Source organism: Bos taurus, chromosome 16, assembly GCF_002263795.3.
Source record: "Bos taurus isolate L1 Dominette 01449 registration number 42190680 breed Hereford chromosome 16, ARS-UCD2.0, whole genome shotgun sequence".
Lineage (NCBI taxonomy): Eukaryota > Metazoa > Chordata > Mammalia > Artiodactyla > Bovidae > Bos > Bos taurus.
In genome coordinates this window covers 27,528,974-27,543,510 of record NC_037343.1, presented here as the reverse complement: position 1 = coordinate 27,543,510, position 14,537 = coordinate 27,528,974, and the positions used below count along the sequence as shown (strand labels likewise).

Here is a 14,537-nt window from a genome sequence, read left to right as displayed (position 1 = left end):
TCCTTTGCCCAGACTAACAACAATATGGTTTTGCACTCTTGACCTGAAGAGCCACCTTGCTTATCTATTACACTTTCCGTTTACAGCATGTCCTTTACTCTTTGGCATGCAAGGCTGGAATGAGTCCTCTTCCTGCATACAAATAACTGTCTTCTATATACAGATGATGAAACACACCTTCACATGTTGGGGGTTCAGGCTAAAGTTGAGAACCAGAAAGCTACAAAAACTCAATTCATGTTTTTTAAATACTTTATATGGTAAAAATACAGCAAAAATATTTTTTGTTCAAAGAGGAAAAAATATACTGCTATGGTCACGGTTCTAAGGATGATTTAAGTAGTCTCTGGCTCCTCAACTGTGCACTGTAGTGTAGGCTGACTTCAACCACGGCTGCTCCAGCTTCAGTCATTTATCAAAGCTAAAATCATACTGTGGAGAGAAGAAAGTCATGTTACTAACGTTTCCTTAGGAATGTTCCTACAGAGTCTGTTCTGTACAGACCTGCAGCCCTAAGGCTCACCAGGTGACACTCATTTGGGCAAAAAGCAATACCTAAAGGGAAGAAGATCTATTTGGGGGCACCAAGAGGCTCTTATGTTTCAAGAAAGAAGGAAGGAAAGAAAGAAACCTGGGGTAGAGGCGAGGGTGGGGAGTATAACCTAAAACCAACATTGGACTATAGTTGAGGAAAAACAGGCTATATCCAGGGAACAAACTTCAATTCTCTATGGAGGTCTCTGCACATGTTGTTCCTACTCCTGGAACCCCTTCTCTCACACCCTACATTACTCTCAGGCTTCATGACCCCCAGCTTTGGCACCTCCTCTGAGAAGCCGGCCTCTCAGCCCCCAGCAGTGGCCAGGCCTCCTTCCAGAGCTCTATCGCCTCTGCATGCCTCAGCTCCTGTCCACTTTCATTTTCCAGGTGACACCCACATACTGCCATCAGCAGGGTCCCAACTCCGACACAGGGATTCTGTGCTGCTCCTTTGTATCAAATGCAGTGTCTGACATGTGGTGATCACTCAATAAATACTCCATTAAAACCATCACATTTAACAAGAGTAACAAGACTATCATTTTTAACAGGAATCAGCCTTGCTCTGAGATCAAATGACTAAAAAACACAGAAATACCCTTACATTACTACTGCTAAAAGTGATTAGTTGTCCAAATTTAACAAAACTAAGAGTAAGCACTGCATAGCACAAATTAATGGTAATAACTAATATTTTTTAATGTGTTTTTTAGAGTTTACTAGAGATCAGCAAAAACCAAAGTGCTTTATATGCATTATCTCATTTAATCTGTATCATAATCCCATGAGGCAGATACTATTATTATCTCATTTTCAGATGAAGAAACTGAGGCACAGAGAGGGTAAGAAACTTGCCCTGGGTCACACCATGAGGAAGTAGTAGCTTCCACCAGATTAGTACCCAACAAACTCCAAAGGCATAGATTCCACCAATCTCTATAGAAGATGGGCATTTTTTCCCTTTAATTCTATCTAACAAACCCCAAGTGTCCACAAGGTGTCCTGGTGCAACGCACCATGCAAGTGGTGGCAGGTGATCCAGAAGGAGCAGCATAAATCCCTACATTAGAAATTGGTGATTCAGAATTATACACACTTTTTAAAGACAACAACCAAAAGCTAAGAGAAAATTACTCTTCCATCCTGAATCCCTGGGCTACAGGGAAATGCCAAGGAATAAGGCAATAGCACCATGGCTAAAAATGATAAGAAGGGAAGGGGAAAGGAAGGGGAAAGAGAAAAAGGACGCATTCACTGAAGAATGCAGCTCCTCAGTCAAACCAGTTTTATAGGTTGCCTATCTTTTATTTCATTGTAAAGGACCCTTCCTTAAACCTGCCCTCAACTGCTTTCTGATTCTTCCAATCCCCAGTCTTCAGTACATCTTCCCATCTCTTTAAATTCAATAGCTAAGAACTAAGAAAGTCTTGTCAATTTTAAAATCCTAAGACTTTTCTACTAAGCAAGATACTGTTCCCTAATCCTGTTTACACCCGGAAGTGTAACTACACTGGCTGTGCCCCTAGATGTCTCCAGAAGCTCATGTTATCAAGACTCAGGAGGCATCCACTCTAGTTTACTCTCCAAAAACATAAAACCTGGAGGGGAGAGGAGGATGAAGAAAGGATAACCACCTTGCTTTTTGCCTCTGACAAACAGAAGGGAACATATATGATGGTAATGATACCTTCATATGGTTTGACTTTAAAAGTAATAAAAATGAGAATAGATGTATCATTGTATTCTTAGTATTAAACTTCTTTGCTCTTTATGCTTTATGCTAGGATCTTTGCATCTTTAATGCTAGGATTAAAAATTAAACACATGAGCAATAAGTTAGAGTATGAGAACCAGAAACTGATACTACTGTGCTTTTTTGGTCCTGTTTTTTAAAATATAGGAAAGCAAATAAAATAGTAAAAAGGAAACCATCTGAACTCTAATTTCAACCTAATTTATGCTAGTGGGTGGAATCAGCACAGCAAAAGAATTTTAGGAAGCCTGCTTTTTCAGGCAGAGGCTAAAATGGCTCTGACTTCTAAGCTATTTCAGAAAATAGCAATTTTTAGAAATTCTTATCTATGTACAATTTCTAATTATTAGGACTCTTTTGAGTGACAGGAGTTTAATTCAGTACAAGTTTTTTCCCACTAGTCTTATGCCCATGTGAAAATTAAAATTTACCTCAGGAAAACAAATATGATATAATTATGCTTGGATACAAAAGTTAAGCCTTGACTTCTAGCCTCTTAAAGGCTTAACCAAATCATACACACGCATGACAATTTTTTTTTCTATTCTTTGGTCTATCCTATGGATCTATAATGGGTAAGGAAAGAAGTGGCATATTATCTCTAAAACTTTAGGTAATAAATTTAATTTTAAAACAGGATAGCATAAGGCTTGCAGTGTCTGACAGCTAATCCTTCATATTAATTCTTACTTCCAATCTAACTGGAAGACTGATGCTATCTTACCAGAACAGACCACTTGCATCTTGGAGAGAAGGCCATCACATCTAAATTCCCGAACACCAAGAAAGATCAGCCCAGTATGGATAAAAGTTGTTGAGAACTGCTGTCAGTGGTCTGACTCCCAGAAGACCCATGAGTGGGAAAGTCTCTGGGAGTACATTTAGAAATGCTTAAAACAGGCAGTAAGACCTCATAACTGGACACTAGGGCAGGGAAAGAAGAGCAAAGACAGTTTTAAGCCTGTGGACAGCCTCCACAGCTAAGGAGTAACTAATAACATGGAGTAACTCTACTGCAGGTCAGACAGAATGCTGATTGAATGACATGACATATAAAAAAAATCTACCTAAGTCACAAGAAACTCACATAACTCCCAAAAGTTTTGCAATGTCCAAATAAAATCTCACAGAATAGTAATATCTCACCCATCAAAAGCAGGCATGGCATGCGGGGAAATGCCAAGAGGACTGTAAACTCACCTGTAGAGATACATGAAGAAACAGAGCAGGTGGAAGCCAAGTTTGATCATGGCTTCTTTCATGTGTGACTTCAGCTGCCCTCGGTTGTGTATTTCTGTTGGATCAAATACTCCCATGTTACCACTTGGCACCATAATGTACCTGATAAATTAAAGGACGTACATACATTAGAAAGAAAATCAAACCATCAGCATATACACTGAAAAATAAGTAACCAGTAATAATCAAACTTTAAAAATGAATCAGTCATATTCAGACCATATACTGACAGGGTATTATAATGATATCACAGGTCATGACTTAAGTTTTCCTTTGAAAGATACAATACTATTAATTTTTGGTATAATTTCTGCTCTCTGAAACAAATCCACTAATATTCTAGAGAAGGATATTTTATGTACTAAGACCCTTTTACTCACTTTTTGTAGAAAACTACTGAATCAGTAATATCTATAGCCATCTTCCTTGAGACAAGTGAAAGGAGCTGCAAAGACCAAACCAACTTGATCAAGTTCTTAGCAACTTCTTCATCTACAAAGTTCTAAATTAATTAATGCAATTCCCTTCACCTTCACAACGTGTTTATAAGAAGAGTAGTGTCAAACATTATTCCCATTTCACAGATGACACTAAAGAGAGATTCTACATCCAGAATGTATGCTAAGCCACTTCAGTCATGACCAACTCTTTGTGACCCTATGGACTAGCCCACCAGGCTCCTCTATCCATGGGATTCTCCAGGTAAGAATACTACAGTGGGTTGCCATTTCCTATTCCAGGGAATCTTTCTGACCCAGGGATAGAACCCACATCTCTTACATCTCCTGCACAGGCAGATTCTTTACCACTAATGCAACCTGGGAAACCCAGAATAGAACACTCATATTTGATGCTCCTGCTGATCAATAGATGTGTCTCAATCTGCAAGGTAAATAAACAATACTTACCATAAAAGACCAATTTCAAGAAGACATAATTATTTAGAATAAATGCTACTATGGTAAAATAAAACTCTTCTTCAGTGAAGACTATAAATGGATAGTTCAGACACAAACGCAGTACCTAACATTACATGACTCAAAAAAAGATTAATTAAAATATAAATTTTATTTAGATTTAATTTACATCTAAATATTAAATTAAATACTGTTTTGACAAATAAGAACTGTACTTTTTATAGTGATGGAGGTATGACCACAGTGGGGGGAGGAGAATAGGGCTACAAAGTCGGTACAGAAGATAAAGGCCATGGAAAGCATACACCTAGTCCCCAAACCAGACCAATTCAATTCAGTGTTCCCACAGACCCAGACTCAAAACATCTTGAAGACACTGCATTTAACATACTGTGTAGTCTATGGGGCTCCTGATAACATATAACACTTCATATTTATGGAATACTGCTATGTACACAGTATTACAAATGATAATCTTCCTCAATGATTCCTTTTACAAGTAAGAAAACTGGGTAATTTTGAGAGCATCAGTGAGTTTAAGCATCTGAGCTTCAGCATTCACACTGTACCATCTGCACAACATGCATGTCCTAACCTAGTACCGTTCATGACCTCTTCCTTCTCTCATGTCCAAGCCTTTTCTAGTCCAACCTTGGGTTTCTCACCATTAGGTTTCTCAATTATGGCTTCTGAGAAATGCAAATGGCTCTCTGAGGTCCACAAATCTTAAATTCTCCCTCAAATCCTAGTAGCCCAAATGAATATCTGGATAACATTTTTACATTATTTAGCATGCAAGATTTAAAATGAAATTTTCTTCAGAGCATTTTATGTACACTATAATTAAAAACTGCAGATATAAATAATAAAGACCTTATATTCTCAGGTTTTTCATTATTCATAAAGAAAAAAGGTAGATAAGGAAAAAACAACTCACAAGTCTTTAGACATTGCAACATTAAATATTTTTTTAACTTACACATGTAAATTTGTGTTTTTACTACAAGACTGAGCCATGCAAATTGCTACTTGCCCAATATACCAAAGTGAATAAAAATGTATGCTGATTTAATGACGTGTTCTGCTCTCATTTATGAGTAGCATATGTTTTATTGGAGAAAAGAAAGCTGTCAAATCTTAAATTTTTTTCTCTAAACAAAACAATAAACAGAACGTACTCACCGATATATATTCCAGGCAGCAACAGGCAAGTTGAGAAGGAAGATGAACCAGTGCAATGAGATGAGCATTAGTACAGTGACAAGAGTATGGCCAACCAATTCTGGAATCACCCACTGCAAGGGAAGAACATAGTTATCACATCTCATGCTGTGTTCTTCCTAAATGTACATGTTGCTGCTGCTGCTGCTAAGGCGCTTCAGTCGTGTCCGACTCTGTGCGACCCCATAGACGGCAGCCCACCAGGCTCCCCCGTCCCTGAGATTCTCCAGGCAAGAGTACTGGAGTGGGTTGCCATTTCCTTCTCCAATGCATGAAAGTGAAAAGAGAAAGTGAAGTCGCTCAGTCGTGTCGGACTCTTAGTGACCCCATGGACTGCAGCCTACCAGGCTCCTCCGTCCATGGGATTTTCCAGGCAAGAGTACTGGAGTGGGGTGCCATTGCCTTCTCCGAATGTACATGTTACTTGAAGCTAAATCAAAGGAGTACATCTTCCAAGCTAGTATTTCAAGATTATTTTTAGACTCAGATGTCCCAGATTTGCATACTGCTATCACTGCTTACCTCTTGCAAATATATCAGGACACAGCTTAAAAATAATGCACTTAAACTTTAATTACATTTTATCCTAAGCATAGGTTCAGATTCATTCACTAAGCAGGTATGAATGACAACTAGAGAAAAAACAGAATATTATTTACTCTCTTTTCCAATATCTGTGCTAAAATCTCTAATTTGGGATGGTTTATATCCACATTCATGCTGCCTTTCAAGTCAGAGTATCTATCTATACATTTCCAAGCTCCAGAACCCTGGGGAAAATAATCTCACATTTACCAAAAAAAAAAAAAAGTACTTTAACAGCTTACAATATCAGTTCAAAGTTGAACAAATATGATAAAGGACCAGGATAAAAGAATCCCAGACTATTGCTTCTATAGCACCCAATGCCCTTATCCATGCTCTTTATTGTGTAATATTCTAGTTCTCATGTATGAAGAGCTACTGTGGCAGGCTGTCAATTCACCAATAGTCTTCCCCTCCTATGAGTAGAAAATCTTTCTTCTTTTGTTTTTTTTTTAAAGACTTTTCTTTTCATGGAAGTTAACACCTAGTATTTATGCAGCCAGAAACTGGCACTCCCAACTTGCAGAAAGGAGGAAAATAAAGCTCAAGAGAGATGAGGTAACTTGCCCAAGGTCACACAGCTACACAGTGGCAGGCACTGATGTAACAGAGGCTCAGGCTCACTGGCCCCAGGTCTCCGGCATTTAGATTTCAGATGCATTTGGGGGTGGGGGTTGGGGGCCCACTGCTGGGAGGGTTGTGGAATCTTAGTTGTACAACCAGGGATTAAACTCTCACCTTCGCAGTGAAAAGTGCAGAGTCCTAACCACTGGACCACCAGGGAATTTATTCCCTCAGATAGTATTTTGTGGCTACTTTTTTTTTTTTTTTTAAATAAACAAGAAGGGATTTTCTGGGCCTTAAACCTAATTTGCAATCAACAAGGAAATTTAAAATGTAAATTATTTTTAAAGTGTAACCAATTTAACATAATGCTATAATGGCAACCAACTCCAGTGTTCTTACCTGGAGAATTCCATGGACAGAAGAGCCTGGAGAACTACAGTCCATGGGTCTCAAAGAGTGGAACAAGACTGAGCTACTAACACATACACACAGTATGTGTAACCTGCAAAGTCAAATAAACTTGGAGCAAAACCCATGCTCTATCCTATTAGCTGTGCAACCTTAAGAAGCTACCTACCCTCTCTAAATCATGATTTCCTCATCTGTAAAATGGAGATAATAATACTTACACCTCAAGAGGTTGTTATTGAGAATTAGACCAAATAACATACATAAGCCACATGCAAAGCAAGCACTCAATAAATGTTAGCTGATGGTACTATTCCTCCCCTCCATGTTATCAGACCCACGCAGCAGTAGCTTTCAAACTGAACTTCTTACTATGGGCTGCACTTTGTTTTATATAAACACAAACCTAAAACAAAAGTTTCAGGAAGTGACACTTGACCTTATTATACTGGTATATTGGTTTACTGACTTTCAGCCAAGTCCTGTGTTCTCTTCCCTCATTAACAATGTGTTCTTCCCCTAACTTGTTCTCAGAATGCTAGCTCAAGGTTTGTTATCACCCAGGCAAGAGTTTGGAGGATCCTTCTCTGGAGTGCCTTAATGGCACAATAGAAAACACCTAAAAAAACTGCCATTTCAGGTACCCCCAAAAAAGGCAGAAACCAATCACCCTCAGTGAAGTCCACCTATCAGTCAATAGCCTGGACCACCCAATGAGCTTCCAATGAGTATTTTAGCATTTTATGATAAAGTATGACCAGAAAGCCACATATCAGAAACTGAGGAAAGCCCTCAGTATGAAATAAGGGGGAAAAAGAAAGAGAAAGGAACTTGGAAAAAACAGATATAATGTAGGAAGTAGAAGGAAATTTCAAAAACTACTATAATCAATATCCCAGAGAGATAAAGAGTCAAGTATGAACCAAGAGAACAAAAAGCTCTTAGAAATTAAAAGTTCAACATAAACTGTATACATACTAGAAAATTCAGAAGATAAAACAGCAAATCTTACAAGAAGGTAGAAAAAAAACTACAGGGACAAGAATAAGAAAAAAGAATTGGCAGATCAACCCAGCAGAAAAACATCCAGCAAATCCAAGTTGCTGAAAGAAAAGAGAGAAAATAGAGAGGGACAACATTATCAGAGAAAGAAGAAAATTTACCAGACTGAAGGAACCTCTCAGAAGCCTGCAAAATTCCCAAACACTGAGGATTACCATAAATAAATAAATAAAAAACAACAAGGGTAAAGAAAAGATTCTAAAGCTTCTGGAAAGGATGGAGGTGGGGGTGGGGGGAAAGGGGAGAGAAAGATCCCATCCAAAGGACAAGAAATCAAAATGCACCAGATTTCCCAACTTCATCAACACTGGAAGTTAAAAGACATTGATCAAGCAAACTCTGAAAAAAAAGAAGTCTTTTCTAACCTAGAATTCTATACTCAGAGAAACTGTCAAGCAAGGGAAACGATTAGACATTTTCAAACATGCAAGGTCTCAAAAAATTTAATTCCCATGTACCGAATCTCAAGAAGCTACTCCAGCAAAATGAGGTAGTAAGCCAAGAGAAAAGAAGACATGATTTCCAAGAATCGGGAGATCCAACCAGGAGTCCCAAGATGGAAGCTGTGAAAAGGTCTAAGAGCAACTGCTCCAGACTATAGCAAGAGGATGGAGGTCTTGAGGAGAAATGTCACCTGGAAAAAAACAACTGATAGGTTATTTTATGTTTGAGCCATGTAGAAAATAGTACTGAAAGACTTTAAAGATGTTATCTGAAAAGACAAGCTATCCAAAAAAAAAAATTAGAAAGAAAAATACGATCACTGTCTGCCATAAGGCTCAGCAATAAAAAACATAATAGTACATCATGATATAAACATTAAATATGAACTTACCTGCAAACAAAAACAGAAAAACAGGAGTGATGTTTAGAAGTTGGTACCTAAGAACAAAATCTACCATATTGACTCAGAAGTTGATAGATAATGTGTAAAATTGATAAATCAAGAAGTAGTGGGAGTTCCCTGGCAGCCTAGTGGTTAGGATTCTGGGCTTTCACTGCCTGGGTTCAATTCCTGGTAGGGGAAGTGAGATTCTGCAACCCATGCAGTAGAGTAAAACAAAAAAAAGAAAGAAAGAAATAGCATTGTATGCACATAGAGAAATATGAATGTAAATATCAGAAAAAAATTAACAGTTCAAGTGTTGAAATCAGTTGCTCCTCAAAGGCAAAACAGATATGATTTTAAAGGGTCAGGAAGGGTCTGCTGTTTTCACTGTGAGCTTTCTAATACTCTAACTTTAGTTGTGTGCAAGTATAACTTTCACAAAAACAAACATTTAAAAAAAAAAAACTACTTCAAATTGAAGGACTTACTGTCTCAATAGAAGAACACAGGTAATCTTTTCTTTGTATTTAAATTTTTATTTTTGTAAAAGAAAGCCCACAAAATATCCACTGAAAATACTGAGTAAGCAAGAAATATGAAACACACATACACATATACATATATGAGATGGATTTATCTCTCAGTAAAAAATTATTCTTCTAAAGATGAGAAGGCCTATTCAACCATACTTCAATTTTTTAAAAAGGGGGAAGACCCTGCCTGGCACACAGGAGGACTTTACTTTTTTTTAATTAATTAATTTAAATTTAAATTCTAAAAAAATTAAAAATAAAGATGAGGAGGACTGAAACTAATGAATGTTATATTTCAATTATATCTTGAGGAAAAACAAGAACTCTGAAAGCATACCAGATAAACAATCTTTTATTTAAATCTATCATTGTATTAAACCATATTCTGGAAAATTGGAAGGAAAGAAGGAAGGGAAGGACAGGAGAGGAGGAATATAGTTTGCCAGAAATTGTAACTTTTCAAGTATAACTCTATTTCCCTCATGGGTCAGAGAAACTAAGTAGGCTGAAGATGTGAAAAGACCCAAGAGAATTTTTAGGTCAAGCCAAAACGTGTTTCTCAGTATTGTATTTTTTTTCAGCACTGTATTTTTATATACAATAAAAGTATTTTATTGAATATATAAATATTTTATGAAGTTTTTCTTTGGCCGCACTGCACAGCACAGTTTTAACCACTGGACCGCCAGGGAAATCCCCTTTACATGAACTTTTATACCCAAAAAACTTTTGCCTACTCATCTCATAAAATGAATCAGGACCAACTGGTTTCCTCATACTTAGAGAAGCTGGAAAATTCAAAGTTTTATTGCCAATATAAAATTTTGATTATATACTAAAGATAAAACAGTCTGAAAACAAATCAACTAATTCAATTTCTCATCCAGCCACAAAAAGGTCATCTTTCATTTAAAAAAAGATAGACTGAGCTCTTTCCCATGAGTAGGAAGGAGAGGGTTTCCACACAGAAGGCAAAAACAATTACCTGATAATGAACCTTTACTAGTCTGAGTAATGGACAAAGGGACAAGGAAAAAGAGTAAAGAAACAAAATTTCAAGTTAAGTTAAGTATGCTTTCATGATCTAAAAATATTCCAAAGCACAGGAGCTCCACCAACACCTCGGTGTATACCAAAGACACACATGCTGACTATATATAATAATCTCTAGCACAGAAAATGGAGAACTGTCTTCAAGGTCAAAAAACGAGGAAAGACATGTCTTACCTTGTTTAATTTTGAGCAACATGATCTAGCATTAATGTAATCACATTCTAAATCAGACAATGTAATTATCTGACGATCAAGATAAGGAATTATTAGGTTTCTTTTATAATAACTATGTAAGTTTCAGAAAGCAACCCCAGTTGCAAGGCAGATTTGGATTTGACTTGAAAAGATTAAGTTCTTTCCTTAAAGCTCATTTATTAGACACCTAAATTTTCTCATTTATGTTCTTTCAACAAGTTATTTTTCACAAAATAATCCTCTTATTATGTGCAATTCTAATGTGATCCATATCAGAACATTCCACCAGGATTCCTCAAGTGTCGAACAGTGGCTACGAGAAATGGAAAATATGACCCATATAAACAGTTTAAATGTTATAAACCTTAATTCCCAACAGTAGAAAAAGTGTTTATTTATGATATATCCATAAAATATCTGAAAACTAAAATATGAAAAAAATAGGACACAAAACTATAAATTCAGCATGGTCGTAAGTCAGCAGTGTTTATGCTTTGAAAGTTGGATTACAGATAGTTTGTTTTCCCAGTACTTTTCCCTATCACCAAACTTTCCACAGTAAACATATATTACACTGGACTTACAGAAAAAATGGGTCTTAACACAAAATATAGACACATAAATAAAAATCTGAGGGACAGAAAGACAAAAAAGGAAAAGTCTTCCACTGAATGTGTATTTACTTTAAAATGCTCCCACAGCCTCCTCACAACAGTTGGGAGAAAAATGAGAAAGAAATCACAAAATGTTGAAAAATCACTGAAATAACAGAAACATGGGATCTATTACACGACTTTTATGTTTGAAAGTGTCCAATAAAATAGGTAAAAAGAAATGCTCTCAAGTAAATTCTATACATTTCCATATGGATAGTCCCCCCTATTACCTCAACACAGCTAAAATCAAAATCATCACTTTCTCCCCAAACTGTTCCACCTCCAATTTGTTTTATTTCTCTCAATGACGTAAGCATTATTTGTCCAGGCTCAAAATATGGAAAGCTGTTTCTGGATTGTTTCATTATCTCAGAATCAACTGTTACCAGGTTCTGTCAATCATTTCTTTATAATGCCACTCACATTAATCCCTCCTTTCACCTGCCCACAATTAGCCCACAATTAGCACCCCACTCAGATCCAAATGAACCTGTTCTCCAGTGGTTTCTTACCTTCCAGTCTTTCCTGTTTCCAACCTACTCTGCAGACTTATCTTCATAACACACCACTTTGTTTACGTCAAAAAATTGTCAATGGCTCACTATTGCCTAGAGGATAAAAGTGAAAGCCTTTCTCCTTAACAGTCAAACCCTCCCAAACTGAATCTAATCCAGCCTTTCCAAACCGGACCTTCGGCTGCTACCAAAAATCAACCTTTTGCTCCAGATGGCCTATTCCTCCATCACCCAGAAATGCCATGAACACATCTGTCTCTGCACCTTTGCTCTCGACTGTCTAATTTTGAATATCCACCCCTTTCCTTCTCTGCATGTTTTCTTCTAGGTTCAAAGTCCAGGAAAACTCTCATTCCTACAAAATGTATACTCTGGTGATTTTCTACCTCTCGGCTCTACTATTAAGCTTGTACAACTATTCAAAAATACAATATGCTGAATTTCATCAAAACACATCCTGAATATACCTTAATGTTTAAGTCTAAAACTCCACCTAATATGTTTCCATATACATAAATTTGTGTAAGCCAAGGCTTTTTTTTTTTTTTTTGGTTATGCTGCCTGGCTTGCAGGATCAGGGCTAGAACCCAGGTCCCCAGCAGTGAGAGCACTAAGTTCTAACCACTGAACTGCCAGGGAATTCCCTAGACAAGGTTATTTTAAATTATCAAGACTAGTTTTCCAAATTGCAAAAAAAGAAATCCAAGTTTCATTTCTCTGAACTTAAGCTCCAGTTTCTTATGCCACGGGAGAGGTAGATCACCAAAAACTTCCTAAGGGATGCTGCACTTTCAAGTTCCCCAAGCCTAATAAAAAGTCAGGGTTCTCCTCATCAGAAACCATCAGTTAAAGCAAAAACTGCTGTTCAGTGAGAGGTGAGGCGGGAAGGCAGAGCAACATTTACTAAGCATTGGCTATCGGGCACGCATTGTGCTGCTAGATGCCTAGCACACCTCTACCGTGCACACATCTATCTATCTAGAAAGTAAACATTTCCCATTAAAAAAAACAACAACTGAGGCTTAGAGAGGTGAAACAATGTGCATAGCAAATAACTAGCTAAGCAAGGAGTCTTGATTCCAAGTTTTGTCTCATCCCACTTTGACAGGTTGCCAGTCCATAATAAATTATAAAGCCACACTGAAAAATACTCTGTACAACCGTCCTAATGCCAGAATGCTCTGGCAAACAGTTTAATTCTGCCAGAAAGAGACGCATATAATTTCCAAGGGGAAAAAATAAAATGAAGAGTTTCTCATGCTTTTTCTTAGTTTACATTTAATTACTTAAAACTTGATTGTGCATTACATCACTGGGTGACAACTAAGACTAGAAGCTTCCTCAAGAGCAAAGCGGTAGCCCTACACGCTTTCTAGAGTTCAACGACCATTTATTAGCCTGGAAAATACAGTTTGAATACTATAGCGCGAACGGCTATACAAAATACGGAAGTTTTAAACACGCACCGACAGAGAAAACTTAAAGTTGAGAAACGAGGAGAATTAAATCACGTGTATAGATACTGAAATTTACAGATATGCAACCAACAAGGGCAACGAAATAATCAGCTGTAGCTGGTTTTTTAAAACAAACCGTTCCCAGCACTCCCTACAAAACCGCATCGTGAAAGAAACACTTCACTCGCTTTTGAAATGAGTCAACTTGGGGATGTGAAAGGTTCCCTACAAGTTCTAAAACCCGCGAGAACAAAGGGGCAGGCAGCGGGGGAGTTGCCCAAAGAATGACAAGAGGCGCCAAACCGTCTCCGCCTAGCTCAGCGCGGGACCGTCCACGAGAGACCGCCCCCGAGACGTGGGCCCTCGCTCTCCGGACCCCGGACATCAGGCGAAGGGCCCGGGCACAGGGCAGCTGCAAGACAAACCGTGATCCTTCTCTCTCGAGGGCCAAAAAAGAAGTAAACCGCGACCCTCTCCCCCGAGGGCCATAAGGAAAAGCCAAGTGCCAGTGCTGGCGCATGGCAGAGCGGGTCTGGGCGTCGCGGGGAGCAGAAGCGGCGGGCAGGCCGGGCCCGGGCGCTTCGAGAGTAAGGCCCGCTCGGACCCCCAGGTGAGGGGCGGAGTTGGGCCACCGAGCTCGCCTCCAGCAGTGCCAGCACCCAGGGTACCCGCGCCCGACGCCGGCCACCTCCCTCGTTCCCTCGACCCTGCCCTGGCCCCTACACGGGCCCAACCCCAGCCCGGTCCCTCGGACGGAGGGCCCCAGGCCGGCCTCCGCCCGTCTCAGGCAAGGATACGAAGTACACCGAAAGGAAGATGAGCGCGCAACAGTCGAGGAGAGAGAAGACAAACACCACCGCCTCCATCCTCCTCCGCCGCCGCCGCCGCAGCCACCGCTGCCGCGCCGCTTCTTCCGTCAAACCGGCTCAAGAGACCCGACCAGCCCCGCCCCGCCCCGCCTCCGGATAGTCTTTGCCCTGGCTTGTCGGGTCGTGTAGTCCGCTCCG

General features: G+C 38.9%; 1 protein-coding gene across 2 annotated transcripts; it reads right to left on the bottom strand.

Annotated features, from left to right (window-relative positions):
• Positions 1–234: 234 nt before the first annotated feature.
• Positions 235–14,477, bottom strand: CNIH4 (cornichon family AMPA receptor auxiliary protein 4). 2 transcript variants are annotated; one of them, NM_001034338.2, is given in 5 exon segments: positions 235–432; positions 3,494–3,634; positions 5,632–5,744; positions 10,882–10,950; positions 14,328–14,477. In NM_001034338.2, coding segments are annotated over 5 exon segments (420 nt in total). In that variant the 5' UTR covers positions 14,397–14,477; the 3' UTR covers positions 235–404.
• Positions 14,478–14,537: the final 60 nt, after the last annotated feature.

What these genes read in the sequence shown, in the direction of transcription:
- CNIH4 (XM_005216808.4), bottom strand. Translation starts at nt 5,699, where the DNA reads ATGCTCATCTCATTGCACTGGTTCATCTTCCTTCTCAACTTGCCTGTT. An exon ending in GCTGCCTGGAATATATATCG is followed by an intron (nt 3,635 to 5,631) that starts GTGAGTACGTTC and finishes TTAATTTATCAG; the next exon opens with GTACATTATGGTGCCAAGTG. An exon ending in TTCTTCATGTATCTCTACAG is followed by an intron (nt 433 to 3,493) that starts GTGAGTTTACAG and finishes TTCTCTCCACAG; the next exon opens with TATGATTTTAGCTTTGATAA.